Below are 19,689 nucleotides of genomic sequence, written 5' to 3'. Positions count from 1 at the left end.
GTCCAGACAGGGAGTGCTCAGGCCCTTTGGTGACTAAGATACCAGGACTCCCCGGGAGGCCGGAAACCCTGGGGGTTCCCCGACCAGGCTGAGGCCCCGGGGCTCTCTCATTACGTTCCTAGTAGTGGCACACTAGTAAATAAGACAAAGCGTCCTTGCCTTCAGAGCCCAGCCCAGCCCGGCCCAACCGCAGGCCCCGCCTCCCTCCGCAGGAGGTCTAAAGCGCAGGCTCCGCTCCTTCACTCCTCTCTTACTCCCGCCCCACACCGCACATGGGATTTGCCCCCTGCAGTAACTCCAGGCAACGGCCTCTCCCCATCCGGCCCTCACCCCTGGACGAAGGATCCCCCCCATCTCCTTTCCAGGCGCAGTGCCCCTTCCTGCTGCGGGCACAGGGTCTGCCCCTCAACCTGCCCCCCACTTCTCCAAAGTGCCCATGCCCATTCCAGGACGCGGAGCCTGAGCCACGCACCTACGCGGGGAGGGCAGCCTCCGGGAGTGGTCGAGACCAAGCGCCAGGCGGGGACAGTGACCCGCAGGGCGCGGACACAGTACCCTTGGTAACGCACGTGGGCTAGTCCTGATTGCAGTCCGTCCGGGGACCACTTGACACTTAACCAGTTTAGAGCGCTTCACGCTCCGAATCTCATCGGACCCTTTGCCACAGCCCTGCCCAGGGCCACAGATGCCCCCGTTTCACACATGAAGAAGAAGCCCAGGCTCAGACGGGCGTCAAGCCCGGGAGAAGGTTGCCGGGGGAACGAGTGACAGTGTCTGGACTAAAACCCGACCCTCTGCGGCGGGCGGCTCCCGAGCTCCTCCCCTGACCCTCCCTCCTCCACGCCGCCCCCGGCTGTGCCTGCCGCCACGCGCCTCGCCGCCACTGCAGAGACGCGGCTCCGGTCCCGCTCGCCTCCGCTGCGGGCCTCGAAGACGCGGGGTCCCGGCCCCCCCGCTGGCCGCGCCGCTGCTGGTGAGTGCGGGGCGCCTCCCCACCCCGCGCCCACGGCCGCTGAGCGCTCCCCGGCGACCCCGGGCGGGGCGGGGGCTTGATCCTGCCTTCGGGCCAGGCTGAGACTGGCAGGTGAGGGGATGGGAGGAGGTCGAGGGAACTAGACTCACCCCACTCCCCACCTGCCTTCTCACCCCTCGGTTCTCGGCGGGGAGGGGGCTCCAGCTGCTGAAGATTCCCGGACAGCCCCCTCCCCCGTCGGCAGGCTCCCAAGCTGCCTGGAATGGACGGAAACTTGGTGCTGGTGACGGCTGGGGTGGGGGGTGGAGAGGGGAGGGGAGTTCTGCCCCGAGGAGGGGGCCGGCCGGCACTGTGGAGTGGCGGTGAAAGCTGGGCGCGCCTTGGTCCCGGGGCAGGGGAAAAGCGGATAGCTGGGAGCTGCTGCTGGGGGGGCCACATGGGGGGCCAGATCCGGCTCCACCAGTCCCGGGCCTGGGCTTGGAGGGAAATTCTTTGCCGGTGAGTCGCGTCCCTAGGGTGTGTTTGACAGGACTAGGCAGACAGGACTGGAAGGTGGAAGGTGGGGGCCCAGGAGGGGGCAGCCCCCAGGTGGGCCGCCCTGAGAAGGCTCAGGTGGAAGCACCTGTCAGGGCCCTTCTCCTCCGGGGCTGGCAGACAGGGTTCCAACCTCCACTCCAGTCTTCTTGAACTCTCGCCAGGTGAGTGGCAGGCTGGGGAGGGAATGGCCTTTTACTACTCTTACCACAGCTCAAGAAAGTAGGAATTATTTCTCTTTAGAGATAAGGAAGGAAGGTCAAAGAGATTAGGAGAACTTGGAAGTCACCCAGGTAGAAGGGGTAGAGCTGAGGCTTGAATCCAGATGTGACTCCACGCTCAATACACATCCCACTCCCCAAACGACAGGTCTTAGAAGGAGCTGAGTTGAGGCAGACACTTTTTTTTTATTCTAAGTATGTTACTGTATGTTGCTGCCAGTGCATATAAAATAAGCGCCCTTGTGAAACAGAAGTTCATGGAAATTCAGAGAGGTAGAGGATTAAACAAATACTTTAATTCCCACTGGTAATTAAATTCCGGGAAGAAAATAAAGGGGACAGGAGCAGAGTGACTGGGAGGGCAGGGGCTTCCAGGTCCAGGGTAATCTAGGGTGGCCTCTAAGAAGAGGATGTTTTAGCAGAGGCCTCAGTAATGAGAAGGATGCAGCCATGCAAGTTTCTGGAGGAAGAGCATTCTAGGCAGCAGGAATAATTACAAAGCCCCAGAGGCCCCCATTGCGGCCCGAGCAGAGAGGCAGGTGGAGAGTGGAGGAGAGTAGGGTAAGAATGTAGAAACGGGTTCTCAGTGTAATGGAAGCTAGTAGAAAGTTTTAAACAAGGGCGTGACATGATTCAATTTAATGGACTCTGCGGGCATAGGAGCAGACACTTGAAGGCCAGCCAGGAGGCTCTGGTAATAATACCAGCAACGGTGATGGTGGTTTGGAGCAGGGGGGTGGTGGTGGAGGGGTGAGAAGTGGTGATGCAGGGGTGGACCCTCAGTCAGCATGCATGCTCAGAGTCACAGAGCGGCTCCAGGAGCACTCACGTGTGCACACAAGCCCACACGTACACACGGAGAGGCACATGCTCCCAACACCCTTTGCAGCATGTAGACACTAGGTGCACTCAGGCAGACCCACCTGTCCACACCCTCTGAGTCATTCCAGGACTAGGAGGAAGATGTGTGATCTGGGGACCTGAACAAAGCATGACTCCCCACCACAAAGCTCCGGCATCCCGGATTGCTGGTGTGTCTGGGGCTCCCTCAGGTTCTGGCACAGGGAAGGAGGGTGTCCCTAGATTTTTCCTGGGTCTGGTGTCCCCAGGAACCAGACCATTACCCTCTCCATGTGCCTCCCCCCGCAACCTGAACTGGTCTCCCAACTTCACCACCCACTGCCTGTGGGACCTTGGGGAGATTATTTCCCCTCTCCAAGCCCCAGTTTCCTATCTGGGGTTCATCACCCCAACTTCACAGGGTGATAGCGAGGCATCAACGAGGTAAGTTTTGAGAAGCTGGTCTGGGGCAAGCATCCAGCAGAGAAATGGAGAGCAGGCGGTGGACAGCCCAGCCTTGAATTCAATTCTAGTTTTAATTTTTTTTTTTTTGCGGTACACGGGCCTCTTACCGTTGTGGCCTCTCCTGTTGCGGAGCACAGGCTCCGGACGCGCAGGCTCAGCGGCCATGGCTCACAGGCCCAGCCGCTCTGCAGCATGTGGGATCTTCCCGGACCGGGGCACGAACCCGTGTCCCCTGCATCGGCAGGTGGACTCTCAACCACTGTGCCGCCAGGGAAGCCCCAATTCTAGTTTTAAATGAGTGACTTGACCGCTCTAGATTTCACAATGGATAGCCAGCATTTATTGAGCACTTACTGTGTACTGAGTCTTTGCAATCCTTTTCTCATTTGATTATCAGTTTCTTCATATGTCAATGAGAAGCATAATAGTGTCTACCTCCCAAGGTCCTTACAAGGATTAAATGAGATCCAGCACATAAAGTATTTAGCTCCTTGCCTGGCTCGTTGTAAATGCTCAATGAATAATAACTGTTATTATCAGCAAATGCCCATTCCCTTCCTTCCGGCATATAGCTCTGTGACTTTGGGCAGGTTACTTAGCCTCTCTGTGCCCGTTTCCTCTCTGTAGCTTAGGAAGAATAGCAGTCCTGATCTCATAGGGTCGTTGGGATGATCAAACGAATCCATCCACATAGAGAGCTCAGAACAGCGCCTGGCACACAGTAAATGCTCTGTAAATGTCATCTACTCATTCTCAGACCGGTTTTCCCATCCTGTCAGGCGGGCACGGCCCACAGCGCCCCCACCAGCCACCATGGACTGGAAGACGCTCCAGGCCCTCCTGAGCGGGGTGAACAAGTACTCCACAGCCTTCGGACGCATCTGGCTGTCGGTGGTGTTCGTCTTCCGCGTGCTGGTGTACGTGGTGGCCGCGGAGCGCGTGTGGGGGGACGAGCAGAAGGACTTTGACTGCAACACTAAGCAGCCAGGCTGCACCAACGTCTGCTACGACGAGTTCTTCCCCATCTCCAACATCCGCCTCTGGGCCCTGCAGCTCATCTTCGTCACGTGCCCGTCACTGCTGGTCATCCTGCACGTGGCCTACCGCGAGGAGCGGGAGCGGCGGCACCGCCAGAAACACGGCGACCAGTGCGCCAAGCTGTACGACAACGCGGGCAAGAAGCACGGTGGCCTCTGGTGGACCTACCTGTTCAGCCTCATCTTCAAGCTCCTCATCGAATTCCTCTTCCTCTACTTGCTGCACACTCTCTGGTACGGCTTCAGCATGCCCCGCCTGGTCCAGTGCGCCAACGTGGCCCCCTGCCCCAACATCGTGGACTGCTACATCGCCCGGCCCACCGAGAAGAAGCTCTTCACCTACTTCATGGTGGGCGCCTCCGCCGTCTGCATCGTGCTCACCTTCTGCGAGATCTGCTACCTCATCTTCCACAGGGTCGTGCGAAGCCTTCCCAGAAAGAGCGGCCTCCGGGGCCGCGGCCCCCCGTCCTCCGCCAGCCAGGCCTCCACCTGCCGCTGCCACCACAAGCTGGTGGAGGCCGGGGAGTTGGGCCCGGATTCCAGCGACGACAAGCTATGTGCTTCGGCACCCAACATGACCCCCATCTGACCACGGGCTGGGGAGCGATCCTGGGCTGCCCGTGGGGAGAGGCAGGGAGGTATTGTGCCGGTGGAGGGGTCCTCCCGGGGCTGGGGGGCCCCACTCTGAATTCACTACACTATTCAATTTCACCTTTAGTAGATTGTTTTGAGCGCTGGGCACTGTGCTGTCTGTCTGGTATAGGTCACACCACAGGCCCACTGGCAGCCCTCCTGGGAGAAAGACAAGCAAATTAACTACTGCCTGCAAGGGGACACTTAGAGGACTCCGCTGGGCTTCACCTAAGCCAGGAGGGGATGATGGGGAGAGGCTTCCCTGAAGGAGGAATGTTTAAGAGAGGTGAGAAGTGCTTCCTAGCAGACAAAAGCAGGTGCAGAGGCCTGGAGGCCACAAAAGGAAAGATGCTTGCCCTGGGTCTGGTGAGATGTACCAGACCAAAGGGAATCTTCATTCCTTCGGGAGAAGCACCCAGATTCCTGGGATGGAAAGGAAGTATCCTCCCAGCAGTGGAGGTCTGGAGGCTGAGAGTAAGCCTGGGAAGAGGAGGGGTAAGCTCTGGTGACACCAACCCCGGCTTGAGACACCCAGAGATCCTCTGGGTCACCACTGCCCTTTGGGAACCCGCCCCCCATCTTATTCCTCCACCCTCAGGCAGCTTTGCTCCCATCTTCCTCCCACAAATGTACTCAGTCTGTTGCCAGCCTTTCAGACCCTACTCTCAGGGACTTGAGGTGGATGTGCTGATAGGAACATCCCCGAGGCAATTTCTTTGAAATCAATAAAGGCTGTCTTTTATACAGGTTGACTCTCTTCTTTTCCCCCACACTCACACCCACAAGACCCTGAGGGCAGAGAAGGTAGCCCCTCAGAAGGGGAGAGAGCTCCGTGGCTCGAGCTGAATTTAGGCTGGGGCTGGGGTTGACCCAGGAGGGACCTGGGGCGGAGCCTACAGATATACATGCTGTGATTGTAGATGTGGTCACAAGAGGGCGCTGTGCTCCCTCTACAACAGCAGCGCTAGCCCTTCATAGTGAGGCCCTGCCCTGAGCGCACACAGTCACAGCCCTTTGGTTGCAGACAAACCACACTCCTTCCTCCTTTGTAACCCAGTCACTGCCATCCACAACGTGCATCCCCACCCTGTGTACACAAAATCCCTGTTATTCATACTCTCACTCCTGTATGCTCACAACAGGCTCCTCTAAAGGCATGAAGCCCCAGCCTCACCCAAGCACTATCCAGCTCCTTCCATTTTCCCTGAGCATTTTCTCCACCCCAGGCCCCTGGCAGACATGAGGACTGCACAGGGGAATAGGACCTGAGCCCAAGGAGCTCAGAGCCTGGGGGAGACAGAGACACACTCATCTCCTGCACTAACCAACCCCAGGTGGATCCCAGCCCCACTCCCAGCACTGTGTGATGACCTGAAATTTCAGGAACACCAACATCCAAGCCAGGACAGGATGGAAAGCAAAAGGGGGTGCAAGACTATACTCACGCAGAGGAACATTTAGTAACTATCAAAGCCAAGGCCGGGAGCCAGAAATCCAGGAGGCAGTGAGCCAAGAGCCAGTGCAGGCAGGGAAAGGACGGGTCATTGTGTCAACAGGACAGGCTGGGGTTCACCTTTGCTCTCACGTGTGGTCATTACTGTGGTGGATAAGCCAGCCAAGTTTAAAGGGCCCGGGCCGGGCTGACACTCACCTCCCAGGTTAAATCATAGCTTAACCACTTCATGACCACAGCTTCACCATGCTGCACCTTGGACAGGCTTTCAGAACCTCAGTCTTGTCATCAATACAATGGGAATTTTATCAGTCAGGGTCTCAACAGGAAACAGATGGCACATTCAAACCAAGGAACTTCAAAGAGTTTCCTTGAGGGACTGTTTTTGAAGGTACAGGCATGCTGAAGGAAACCCATAAAAGGTGCCCTGGGGCTAGTACCAGGGTAGCAATGGACGGGTTGCCACACAAAGGCTGCAAGGATGCATCCAACCGCAGCAATCAAATAAATACCATGACTTCACTCTACCACCTCCTACTCACCTGCCAGTGGCTCCCACTGACCCAACACAACCAGAAACCAGAGGGCACAGAAGCCTATTGAGACGGTCAGTACGGGTCAGCCTCCCAGGGCACAGAGCAGATCTGAGGGGCAAAAGGAACACATTCAGCCCAGGACTCAGGACAGTATCCACTCCTAGGATTGTTGCAGAGATAAAAGGAGACAGTGTCATAACATGTTAATTCAGCGCTAACATATCCAGTAAATATCCATGCACAACCATGCTTAGGAAAGTCTCTGCCTGCTGCCCAGGCCATCTGGTGTGTCAGTCCCAGCTTGGAGTGGATGGTTGCCAAGGTCCCAGGGAGGGCTGATCTCTACCTATTTGCTGTCTTGCATTCCAGCATCTTCCAGGACGGTTCCCACTGCCTGGATAAGGATGGCTTTGAGGTCAGAGCAACCAGAGGACAACATCAGCTATCCCAGCAGGGACTGAGCCTCCAGTCCTGGTCCCGCTTCTCCAAGCTGCGGGCCAGGACCACAGATGAGGGAATATTCCAGCCCTAAGCATCCCACATTTGGCCTGAGAGCTGTCCCCAGCAGTGCCGCTCACGCTTTCCATCCAGCACGTATTGAGCTACCGTTCACCATGCAGAGTCCCCAGCACACATCTCACGTCCCCCGGTCTTCTCTTAAGAGGGTACACACCTCTACCTCCTCTTCCCCCAACCACGTGAGGAGTCACTGCAAGCTTCCTTCGATAGTGCTTGATTTAGATTTCATATACACACTTTCGAGTCCACATCTACTTCATGATGTGACAGCCACCCTGCAGCCCAAGGCAAATAGATTATTTTGTATTCATCACCCTGATCCAAGCCCCTTGGTAGGGACTAAATGTTTGTGTCTCCCCCAAAATTCACATGTTGAAACGCTAACTTCCAGTGTGATGTTATTAAGAGGTGGGGCCTTTGGGAAGTGGGCTCATGAGGATGGATTTGTGCTCTTATGAGAAGAGACACGAGGGGGATGGTCTTTCTCTCTCTGCCATGTGAAAACATACTCAGAAGACAGCCCGATATAAACCAGGAAAAGGGCCTTCACCAAGAACGCAACCAGGCTGGCACCCTGATCTTGGACTTCCAGCCTCCAGGACTATGAGAAATAAAGTTCTGTTGTTTAAGCCACCCAGTCTGTAGTATTTTTACAGCAGTCCGAGTTGAGGCGCCTGCATCGTCTATCACCTGGCTCACTGCAATAATCTCCCTGCTTCCTGCTCCAACTCTGGGAAGCAGATGCTGCAAAAGAGAGGGGTGCAAAGGGCATGCTGGGGAGGAACACCTGCGAAAGGAAAGGGGAGGAAGCAGGACCGAGCGACAAGACCCGTTCGTGGGAGCTCTGTGTCCGTTAGACAAAGATGGTCACATTGGATGGAAATGGCTGGGCCCTTGACCACGCTTGGCTCAGCCATTGCCTGGGGCCACCCCAAGCAGAGCCTGGCCACCTGCACAGCTGAAGCAGACCTGGAGGCTGTCAGCTGGCCACACTCCGCACAGCTGGGCAGCGAGTCCTCCGTTGAAGGGGGAGATCTGCATCCACCACCCACTCCCACAGTCTATTCCCAGCACAGCAGCCAGGGTGATGCCATAAAACCTAAATCAGGCCATGTCACTCCTCTGCCCCAAACCTCCAAAGGCATCTCACACTGGCCTTTAGGGGCCTCCAAGACCTGCCCCACCTGTTCCCTTTCTGAACCCTCATCTCTTCTCCTTGCTGACCTCACTCAGTCACGCTGACCTCCTTGCTCTCCCTCAGGCAGGAAACACCAGGCATATTTCTGCCTCAGGGCCTTTGCACTCTCTTTCCCTCTGCCTGGAATGTGCTTTCCTCCTGAGAGCCACAGGGGTCCCTCCCTTCCTTCAGGGCCTGCATCAAAGGTCAGCTGCTTCATGAGAATTTCTCCCTTCTGTTCAAAAATGAAACCACCGCCTCCTGCGCCCTCATCCTCCTTTCCTGCTTTACTCTCCACCTAACAGGTATCACCAGCTAACACATTCTATATTTTGTCTGTCTCCCTCTGGCTAGAATGTAAAGCCCACAAGACAGGGAGTTTCGTTATCGCTGGTTCCTGGTTGATCTCCAGTGTCTAGGACAGCAGCACCAGGCAGTGCTCAGCGCTCAGTAAATAATTTGTTGAATTCATAAATTCGTATATGAGCCTGGGGCCCTGCTAGGTGCTGGGCATGTAAACAGGACTCAGCTGCCTGCCCTCAAGGGGCTCACAGACTAATAGGGGAGGGGGTAAAGACAAAGACAAGTAAACAATGCACCCTGGATGGGGAGAAGGGAAATGGGGATGGTTTCATGTGTATAGAGTTTCAGTTTTGCAAGATGAAAATGCTCTGGAGATCTGTCGCACAGCAATGTGAATGTATGTAACACGACTAAACAGCGCACCCGGGGCAGTAGGTGAGCCGCTGAGAACGTAAAGGCTCATCTAATCCAGAGGAGGCCAGCAAGGGGACTTCTGGGGGAAGGGACGTGGAGCAAAGTCCTGAACGACTGTAGGGCTGAGCATGTGAGGGTGCCCCAGCCAGAGGGGACAGCACGGACAAAGGCCAGAATCGAGTATGGCTGGATCACTGAGTGAAAGGGGAAGAGGGAGGAGGCTGGAGAGGTGCTTGAGGCCAGGAGGCAAAGGAGAGCCACAGAAGGGTTCTAAGCAGGGCAGCGTGTGGTCTGATTTCTGGGGAAGGGTGGGGCTGGGCTGGAAGCCAGGAGACCAGTTGGGAGGCCACTGAGATGGTGGCCTAAACAGGGTCAGGGCAGTGGGAACAGAGGGAGGTGTGGGGGTCTAAGGATGTTTCCCGGGTGGAATGGCCAGGCTGTGGGATTGTCTTGGCCGACCCTGGCTCATCCTTTCCAGGAAGGGGAGGGATCATTCAAACTCTAACCTCCAGAGCCCCTAAGGAAGGGGTGAGGGTGAGGGCAGCTCCTCCCTCCTTCCCAGTAGCTGGGATCACAAAGGCTTTGGGAGCGCCTGGGCCCAGCCACAGGAGAGGAACTCTGGGAGCAGAGGCTGTAGTGGGGGCGTGGTGAGAACCCGCCTCCAGGGACCTCGGTTCTCATGCCCTCAGGGGTCAGAATTTCGTGGGCTCCTCGTCAGCTTTGGAAATCCAGGAGGCTCAGCTCATCATGGCCCTGGGGGACAGTCCTGGAAGGGGAAGCTAGCTCAGCCTCCTGAAGTTGAGGTCTGGGCTGAGCCCACCACACTTGCTGCCCCAGAGGTCCTCCTGTGAGGGCTGAAGGCAGGAGCCTGGGGCACCCACCCTGGGGCACCAGGAATCCAAAGATTGAATCCTGTTGTGGAGGAACACAGGACCTTTCTGACACCGGCCCCAAGCCTTGGACCCCACCTGCCACATTCCCTTTCCTTAGCTGCCCTATCCTTCACCAACATTCTGACCCCAGCTCCCTCCCTTTCAGCCCTTTCTGCTCCCACCAAGACCAACCCACTGACCCTTTTTGTCACAGAAATGTTTTGTTACGTTTTTAGCCACCATCCACTGGAAAACTTCCTGCGTACGAATATTATGCTATGTGCTTTGATTGGCTCTCCCGTCAGCCCGATACAGTAGGAACTATTACCTCCCCAATCTACAGAGGAAAAAGCCGAGGCACAGGGGTTTAAGCAACGCGCCTAAGGGCACAGAGATAAACAGAAAAGTCTCAACTTCTACGCCCTACTGCCTCTCCCACCACGGCCGGTGGAGCCTCGGGACGTCGCGGCCCCCAGTCCTTGGGCCTTTGCTCACGCTGTTCTTCTGCCTAGAATGCTCTCCCCCCAGCCCCCATCTGGCTGACGAAAGCAAGTTTCACATATTGCAGTATGGGAAAGTCATTCTGGCTTGTACATGAGTTAATTCGAATTTTATGCTAACTAAAACAGCCTGTTTGTGACCTATCAAACCTACGTTGTTCACTGCTTTAATTATTAAAGAAAAGGGTGCATTGACCAGCAGTAAAGAACGTTCATGTTAAAAATAAAGATCACAACATGCCTCCCTTCCTGGGACGCCCGTGCCGCTACTCCTCCGACGATGACTCCCTTCCCAGGTGCCAAGGCCGTACTGACTCGCTGTGCGCTGCTGAGCTGTGCTTTTTGGGGGTTTGGGGTTTTCTGGGTTTTGTTTTTCTTGAAACCTTGAAGGAATGTATCCCTGACTTGTTTGATGTTCTTTGTTCTGACAAGATATAAACTGTGCTGAAAACCATGCTTCTGCAGAGCAGTTCCTCAGAGTTATCCGAGAGGCTATCTCCTGGACAAGAATCCTCAGTTTGGCTCAAATAGAACTCTTTTCTATTCCTACTATAGATTGTTGATTGTGTCCATCGACGTGGCTAGCGCAGTCTCCTCCAGGAAACGCTCCTAACCAAGTCCCTCTGAGTCTGGTAGTTCTCAGGAGAACTTTGTGCATCTACTCTAACCCAAGGGCTGATATGCTCAGTTCCTGCCTTCTGCTCCAGCCAGTGGGAGCCCCAGGCCAGAGACCACATCTGGCTGGTTTGTGGTGAAGTCCCCAGCTCCACATACAGTGCCTGCAGCACACGGGTGTTCACACACAGGATGATGCCTGAATGAGCAATGGCAGGCTCCGCCCACCCCTAATTCCTTGGGATGTCTCCCCCCACCCCGTATTTAGAGGCATGAGAATGGGATCCAAGCTAAAGGTCGGGAGAGTCCCCCCCAGCCATCCCCTCCCCAGTCTCACGTGGTCCACGGGCACTTCTTAGTGCCCTCTGATTGTGTAGCCTGCCCAGGAGTGGGGATGTTTGAGAATTCTGCAAGAACAGGGGCTGGGTAGAGACCCCAGCTCCACCACAGACGCCAGGGAGGGCAGATTATAACCCCTCTCTCCCAGTGTGGTTCCCCATGCCCTAACGAGTCTTGATTACCCAGTGTGGCTTTTCTGGTGACCGCAGGGCACCATAGTTTCCCCTCCAGAATGTGGCTTTGTCCCGGGGGGGGCACTGCGGGGGGCACCCCGTGGCCACCCCACAAATGAGGGGTCTTCTCCCTTCTCACCAAGGGGTCAAGGAGATGTCCTTCCCTAGAGGCCCCCTCACCCTCATCCCCACCCGCCTATCTCTCACAGCCTCTCAGGCCAGTTGCCTGAGATCAGAAAGTTCTGGCTGCAATCCTTTCAAATGTAGCCACCCTGGGAAACTCACAACCCCGAAAGCCCCTCCGCGAGAACCTGTTCCACAGCCAAGGAAGCTGAGGCTGGGAGAGTCTGTCGGCCTGAAGACCTCGGAGGGCAGACATGGAAAGCAGCGGTTTCTCATTCTCTTCCCTTTCGACCCCCCAGCGCCACCTCCCGGGCCCCTTCCTTGAGTGTGGTTTCAGGGAGCCTGCACCTCCCGTCCCGCCCCCGCTCGGCTCGGAACAGCGCCCGCCGCCCTCCCGCCGCTTCCTGACCCCACCCCGCCCCGCGTGCTATTTAAGGCGCCCCCGCCGCCAGGCGCCGTCCAGCAGGCAGGGCTCCCACGGGCGCCGCTCCGGCCGACGCGCGTCCCCACTGCCACCTGGGCCGCTGGCAGGCAGGCGGTGAGTCGGGCTGGGGCGCCACCTGCCAGCTGACGAGCGGGCAGGGACAGGTTGCCACGTGCCAGGGGCTGAGGGTGGCTGCTGGGGGACCCACCGCGGCCGCGCTCACCCAGCCTGCTGGGCCAGCCTCTGCGCTAAGCCAGGCTCCTGCCTCCTTCGGTCGCATCCTTAGAACCCTTGTTAGGAATAGTATCATTTCCATTTTACAGGAGAGGAGTGCTCAGAGGTCGTCACTTATCCAAGGTCCCAGTTTGTAGAAGAGTCAGGATTTGAACCCAGGCCTGGTTCCAGAGCCTGGCTCTAAACAGCTTTGCTGCTGGGGAGAAGCACCACCCCTGCCCCTTTCCCCTACCTTCCTCCCCCCACTCTCCCCGTGATGTTCTGGGAACTTTGTGGCCTGTGCCTCCACCCTGCCATGACAGTTCCTTTCAAGAGTCTAGAATTTGGCAGCAACAGCTTTGGCAGGGGGAGGGGATGGAGAAAGGGGACAGGAGCAAGTGTCTGTACTTGAGCGGCAGGTGGTCAGTATCGCTGACAGGTGGAGCTAATGCAGGATGCTGCCTTGAGTGTCTAGCATGCCTTCGCCCACCCCACCATAAACTCAGAGGTTAGAGTGAGGCCAGCTGGGTGAGAGCTGGTGGGGTGGGGAGAAGATATCACCACCACCACCCACTCCCCCACTGGCGGCGGCGGGGAGGGGGGCGGCAGCCTGTCCTGGGCAAAAGGGAGGAGGGGCACGGTACAGCTTTGTGACCTTGGATAAGTTCCTCAAATTCTCTATTCCCTTAGGCTCAGGAGCCTCACCTTGATCCAGACCTCCTTCGGCTGTGGTCACCCTGGGACTGCAGCTGGGAACAAGAGGGACACAGATGTGACTAGACAGGGACCCTAGCTGTACCCTTGCCAGAGCTTAGCAGTCATCATCCAAAGATCTGGGTGTGAGTCCCCAGGCCGGTCCCTTCCCCTCCTGGAGCTCAGTTTCCCTGTAGGTAAAATGGGTGTGGCCGGCCTCCCTGCAGGCTTGTTGCTAGGACAGCTGAGAAGGATGCTGACAGTGTCCTCTGTCTCCCTGCAGACGGAGGCCCAGGAGCCATGGGCGACTGGGGCTTCCTTGAGAAGCTGCTGGACCAGGTCCAGGAGCACTCGACCGTGGTGGGCAAGATCTGGCTGACGGTCCTTTTCATCTTCCGCATCCTCATCCTGGGCCTGGCTGGCGAGTCAGTGTGGGGCGACGAGCAGTCGGATTTCGAGTGTAACACGGCCCAGCCAGGCTGCACCAACGTCTGCTACGACCAGGCCTTCCCCATCTCCCACATCCGCTACTGGGTGCTGCAGTTCCTCTTCGTCAGCACGCCCACCCTGGTCTACCTGGGCCATGTCATTTACCTGTCTCGGCGCGAGGAGCGGCTGCGGCAGAAAGAGGGGGAGCTGCGGGCACTGCCGGCCAAGGACCCACGCGTGGAGCGGGCACTGGCAGCCATAGAGCGACAGATGGCCAAGATCTCGGTGGCGGAGGACGGTCACCTCCGGATCCGTGGGGCGCTGATGGGCACCTATGTGGCCAGCGTGCTCTGCAAGAGTATGCTAGAGGCAGGCTTCCTGTACGGCCAGTGGCGTCTCTATGGCTGGACCATGGAGCCTGTGTTCGTGTGCCAGCGCTCACCCTGCCCCTACCTCGTGGACTGCTTTGTCTCACGCCCCACGGAGAAGACTATCTTCATCATCTTCATGCTGGTGGTTGGACTCATCTCCCTGGTGCTCAACCTGCTGGAGCTGGCGTACCTGCTGTGCCGCTGCCTCAACCGGGGGATGAGGGCCCGGCAGAGCCAGGACACGCCCCCAGCCCAGGGCACCTCCTCGGAGCCTTATGCTGACCAGGTCTTCTTCTACCTCCCCATGGGTGAGGGGCCCTCATCCCCGCCCTGCCCCACCTACAATGGGCTCTCGTCCAGTGAGCAGAACTGGGCCAACCTGACTACGGAGGAGAGGCTGGCTTCTTCCAGACCCCCCCTCTTCCTGGACCCGCCCCCCCAGAGTGGCCGGAAATCCCCCAGTCGCCCCAGCAGCTCTGCTTCCAAGAAACAGTATGTATAAGAGCCCGGGAAGTCTTGCTGCCTTCAGTGCAAGACTCTGCAGAGATGACTGGGGCTGGGGAAGCAGGTGCTTGCTGGCCAGAAAGCCTCACTGCATGTTGTTCTTGAACACCTGGGGCCTTCCTGGTGACCGGAGGGCACCATAGTTTCCCCTCCAGAATGTGGCTTTGTCCCAGGCACAGACAGAGGCAGCTTGGGGTGCTCTTGGCCAAGGGTGTTTGGGCCCTGTGGTCTTTTTCACCGTGTTCAAAGGGACTCGGAGACAACTTCCTGCACCCCCACCCCCACCCCCTGGAAGATTCACCTCTGCCCAGGTTGTCCACACACCCTGTCCTCACAGAAAAAGGCTGGTCGAGGCTGCTGGGTCAGCCTTGATCCCACACACAGACAGGGCCTGTGCTGGATCTGGCCCTGTCAAGGGGACTGGGGTCTTGTTCTCATCACTCCTTCCTAGTTCTGCTGTTTATCCTTCTAAAATAAACAGGACTTGACCACAAGCGAGGTGTGTATTGATACTGTCATGATGTGCCTGAGGTGGGGGGACAGCTGCTTTACCCAGGCTTCCTTTTTGGTCCTGCATAATCTGTCTTTGGCCTTAGCGATCCCAACACCAGGCAGCACCTTCAACCCTCAAACCCCTACATACTGCCTCTCAGCAGCGCTGAGTCCTAAACACTGCCTTGTGAAATGCCCCAGCACCAGCCCCCTCAACCTGCCCCTTAATCAGTGGCCAAAGCAGAGACTGTCCCCATCCTGCCCCATGGCCATCCAGTGCCCCGGCCACGCTCCCAACTGCAGTGTGCTTCCTTACTGGACACTGCTCCCCACCCTGCCTGCATGCCAGCCAAGCCCTTCAGAGTCCAGCTCAAATGGGCCTGCACCCCTCGGTATTTGGGGAGGCAGGTTTAGATCACTTGCCCCCTCCTACCTTGGCCCTGTCTAGTCTGCCCACCAGAAGGAGCAACTCAAGGACCTGCATCGTAAATCCTCCCCATGCACCTAAAACTCACACAGTGAGAACAGACAATGGCAGTGTAGAGAGGTGGAAGGGACGGCCAGGGTCCAGTGGAGGAATCGAATCTTGCCTCTGAGTCACAAAGGTTGCAGGAAAAAAAAAAAAAAGCAATTGAACTAGATCTTGACAGATAAATAGGAGTCTGCTGGGGAGGGAAGAGGACACCTTATTTGGACAGAAAACTGTGCAAAGGCATGGAGAAGGGGAACCGTTGGGGACTGAGGGGGTGCTTAGGGCCTGATGAGCCATCTAGGATGTGGGAAGTACAGCTGAGGGTAAGCCCAGTGTTGGCAGAGTTGACGTGGAAGGTGACCCGGATGGAGGCAACACTCAGTGGCCCTCGGAGGCAAGCTGTTGCCTGCTGGTTGTCCTCCCCTACCCAGGGAGATCTGGGGCTGGAGGAGGGGATGGGGTCCATCTCACGTGGCCACATGCTTCTCCTTGAGAACCATTATAGCGGGTGAACAACCTTCCCCTGTCCCATCAAGATAGGTCTTCAAGACACCAGCTCTGTATCCTTCACCCCAGAATTCACTCACTCACTGCTTACCCATCAAGTCTGAATGCTCGGCCTGATAAGTTACAGCCCTCACTCTTCCAGCTTTGGTTCCCATTGTTCCCTCTGAATCCCTGAGATCCAACCAGACCAGCCTCCTCACAGCTCCCCAAACTCACTGGGTATGTTCTCACCCTGCTCCTTTTGCCAGCCTGGAGTGCCTCTTCCCCACACTTCCAAACCCCACCAGTCCTTTATACACTTCCGTACCCTGGAAAAGGCAGAGCCTGAAGCAGAAGAAAGAGTAAGATGAGTTTTGATGTTAGAGGGTCCTCAAATTAAATGCTGCCTGTAATACGTATAAAGCCATGTGGTCTTAAGGCAATCATTTCACTTCTCCAAGTCGGAGTTTTCTCAGCTATAAAATGCAGATAATATTGCCTGACTCACAGGTGCAAGAAATAAAAACAAGAGAAAGTATATGAGTGCACCTGGCTCCTAATGCCATGCAATAAAATTCAGCTCACCCTCTCCAGCAAGGCTATCATAGGTTCTTCCTCCTCTAGGAAGCCCTCCCCCACTTCTCCAGCCAGTCTCCAGTGATGATCTCTACCTTTCGGCAACCTGGATCACTGCTTGGTACGAGCCTATTTCATCTCCCCAGTGAGTCTCTAAGGACCGCCGGGGAGACGTTCTTCATTTACCATGGGCCTAGCCCTGCATTCAGTTGTTTTTTTTTTTTGCGGTACGCAGGCCTCTCACCGTTGTGGCCTCTCCCGTTGTGGAGCACAGGCTCCGGACACGCAGGCTCAGTAGTTGTGGCTCATGGGCCTAGGTGCTCCGCGGCATGTGGGATCCTCCCAGATCAGGGCTCGAACCCATGTCCCCTGAATTAGCAGGCAGATTCTCAACCACTGCGCCACCAGGGAAGCCCAAAATTTTTTTTAATTTAATTTCTTTTAATTAAAAAAATGTTTTTAATGGATTACTGATTATGAAAGTAATCTATTGTGAACGATTCAGAAATGCAGAAAAGCACAAGCAAATCATAAGTGAAGGCATCAGCTACCTCTGAGGGTAGAGAGAAGGTGGAGCTGAAAACAGGAGAGCTGACTGAAGGCAGTGGGCTCGTGGGTCCCCTCCTCCATTCTGAGCAGCTAGGTGACCACCCTTCCCCTACCCTGTGGAGTGATGGGAGCTCGTTCTCTGGAGAGGATAGAACAGAGATGGACGGGGAAACGCCATGCTGAGTAGAGGGTGGCAGCGCCATGAAGATCATGGAGGAATGAAGTGGAAATTTACATACTGAATGGCGAGACGCTCAGCCATCTCCCCCGAGCTGGCTCCCAGAGCGCTGGATGATAGATAAGACTATAAGACTGCAGGCAGGGAAGGCTCCTTGAGGAGGTGAGCTTCAGCACCTGAAAGGTGAGGAGGAAGGCTCCAGGGAAGAGATGGGGAATGGGGAACAGGTAGAGGGAACAGCTGAAGAAGAAAGGAGCTGACGAACAAAGGAGATTGACATATTCATTGTTCAGGATTATTTTAGATATGAAACAAGCTTCTTTCCAGTAAAAATGTCTTGTATATTCAATAGCATCATATGAAAGTGCCCGTTTCAAAGCACCCATGCTAGCACTATTAAAAATTTCAATTCCCATGTTTATTAATTATTAATCAGAAAAAAATATATATCACCTTTCAATGCATAAGCCTTGATTACTAGTGAGCCTAAACATTTTAACACATGCGTCTTTAACACGTTTCTTCTGTGAAAATTTTTTTTTTTTTTTTTTTTTTTTTTGCATTATGCGGGCCTCTCACTTCTGTGGCCTCTCCCACTGCGGAGCACAGGCTCCGGATGCGCAGGCCCAGCGGCCATGGCTCACGGGCCCAGCCGCTCCGCGGCATGTGGGATCTTCCCGGACCGGGGCACGAACCCGCGTCCCCTGCATCGGCAGGCGGACTCTCAACCACTGCGCCACCAGGGAAGCCCCTCTTCTGTGAATGTTTTTTGCCCATTTTTCGCTCATGTTTTGGTGCTTTCTGATTAACTTGGGCAACCTCTTTACAGAGAGATTTCAACTCTTTATCTGGCATATTTGTTATCTTTAAAATTTCTCAGTGTGTGATTTTGTCCTTTAAAATTTCTATGTAGTCAAATTTGTCAATTTTTTCCTTTACAATATTTTTATACTTATACTGTTTCCCACTTTCTAAGACTATTTTTCCTCTTTGATATTTAATACTGTAACCTGTCTTGAAAATAATGAGACAAATAAATAATTACTGAATGAAATAAAGCATGAACAAATAAATTAATTTTAGCATATAATGTAAGCTGAGGTGCTAATTTTTCCCCCAATAATTAATGATTCCATCAGCACTTATTGAATAATCCTTCCTACACTAATTTGTGATATCAGCTTGACTGTATACTACCTTTTTATACATAAAACAGTCTATTTCTGGACTACCTAAAATTATATTCCATCAACCCATCAAATTATATGATACTACCACCCTTTTCATGAGTGTGCCTTTGTAACACATTTTAATGTCTGGTAGAATACATTCTCCCTTTACTGTTTTTACTTTTCTTGAGAATCTTGGAAGCCAGGTATATATTCTCGAGGCAGGTGTTTGAAAGAATCTTCTAAGTGGAATCTGACAGACCCAAAAGAAAAGAGCTAAAGATATGGCACTAGATGTTCCCCAAGAAAACAGACAGCTAGATGGCCAAGCCCCACCCATTCACTCAGAGCAGCTTTTTAGTGACCCACTCTCAGATATGAGTGCGCAGCCAAGGATGTCAGGTATTCAAGGGAAGCGCCTTATGTGAAAGAGTCTGAAACAAACAGAATAAAGTTTTCTAGAGGAAATAGAGATTATGTATGGAGAATAAAACTTTAACTATCACTGCTTTCTTCAGAAAGATAAAAGAGTATATTGCATCCATGAAAAAAGAAGATGATGCTCTAAAGAAGAAATATGGGACTTCCCTGGTGGCACAGTGGTTAAGAATCCACCTGCCAATGAGGGAGACACAGGTTCGAGCCCTGGTCCGGGAGGATCCCACATGCCGTGGAGCAACTAAGCCCGTGCGCCACAACTACTGAGCCTGCACTCTAGAGCCCGCGAGCCAAAACTACTGGGCCCGTGTGCCACAACTACTGAAGCCTGTGCACCCTAGAGCCCGTGCTCCACAACAAGAGAAGCCACTGCAATGAGAAGCCGGCGCACCGCAACGAAGAGTAGCCCCCGCTCCCCGCAACTAGAGAAAGTCCGCGTGCAGCAACAAAGACCCAACGCAGCCAAAAAATAAATAAATTGTTTTAAAAATGAGTCTTTAAAAAAAAGAAGAAGAAGAAATAGGCAGAGAATAACAACAAAATCAAGTTCTTGGAAAATGAAAAACATGATAGCAGAATTGAAAACTTCAATAAACATTTTGGAAGATAGCTAGGCAATCACCCCAGAAAATAGAGTAAAAGACAAAGATATAGACATTACAAAAAAATTGTTTTTAAGTTAGAGGACCAGTACAGGAGGTCCAATTAACAGGAGTTCTAGAAAGGGGAACAGGAAAAAAAAAAAGGAGTGGAAGTAATCATAGAAAATCTTAGATTGAGAGGGCTACTAAGTGCCCAGCTCAATGGACAATATAGGTCCACACCGCTGAAATTTTTCAAAATACTTGAGACAAAGAGATGAGCCTACAAGTTTCCAGAGAGAGAGAACACAGTCTCCAGAATCAGAATGGCATCACGCTTTGCAGCAATCCTGGAGGCTACAAGGAAATGGATCAAAGCCTTCAAAA

The 19,689-nt window shown here is 54.5% G+C and overlaps 2 protein-coding genes across 4 annotated transcripts; both read left to right on the top strand.

The window, feature by feature from the left end:
• Nucleotides 1-977: 977 nt before the first annotated feature.
• GJB3 (gap junction protein beta 3) lies at nucleotides 978-5,692 on the top strand. Its single transcript, XM_029229374.1, has 2 exons — nucleotides 978-1,084; nucleotides 3,813-5,692. Exon 2 carries the CDS (start codon nucleotides 3,847-3,849, stop codon nucleotides 4,657-4,659), a length of 813 nt encoding a protein of 270 aa, XP_029085207.1. The 5' UTR covers nucleotides 978-1,084; nucleotides 3,813-3,846; the 3' UTR covers nucleotides 4,660-5,692.
• Nucleotides 5,693-12,192: 6,500 nt separating this feature from the next.
• GJA4 (gap junction protein alpha 4) lies at nucleotides 12,193-14,850 on the top strand. Of its 3 annotated transcripts, none has more exons than XM_029226906.1 (3): nucleotides 12,193-12,265; nucleotides 13,055-13,203; nucleotides 13,341-14,850. In XM_029226906.1, exon 3 carries the CDS (start codon nucleotides 13,358-13,360, stop codon nucleotides 14,357-14,359), a length of 1,002 nt encoding a protein of 333 aa, XP_029082739.1. In that variant the 5' UTR covers nucleotides 12,193-12,265; nucleotides 13,055-13,203; nucleotides 13,341-13,357; the 3' UTR covers nucleotides 14,360-14,850. The 3 variants fall into 3 exon arrangements, with proteins under 3 accessions (XP_029082739.1, XP_029082738.1, XP_029082737.1); XM_029226905.1 differs by having other exon boundaries at nucleotides 13,055-13,250; XM_029226904.1 differs by lacking the exon at nucleotides 13,055-13,203 and having other exon boundaries at nucleotides 12,199-12,265.
• Nucleotides 14,851-19,689: the final 4,839 nt, after the last annotated feature.

This window comes from Monodon monoceros, unplaced genomic scaffold (genome assembly GCF_005190385.1).
Source record: "Monodon monoceros isolate NGI ecotype Baffin Bay Population unplaced genomic scaffold, NGI_Narwhal_1 Super_Scaffold_18, whole genome shotgun sequence".
NCBI classification, from domain to species: Eukaryota; Metazoa; Chordata; class Mammalia; order Artiodactyla; family Monodontidae; genus Monodon; species Monodon monoceros.
Note: the sequence above shows the minus strand (reverse complement) of the source record. Positions and strands in the feature narration are given on the sequence as shown.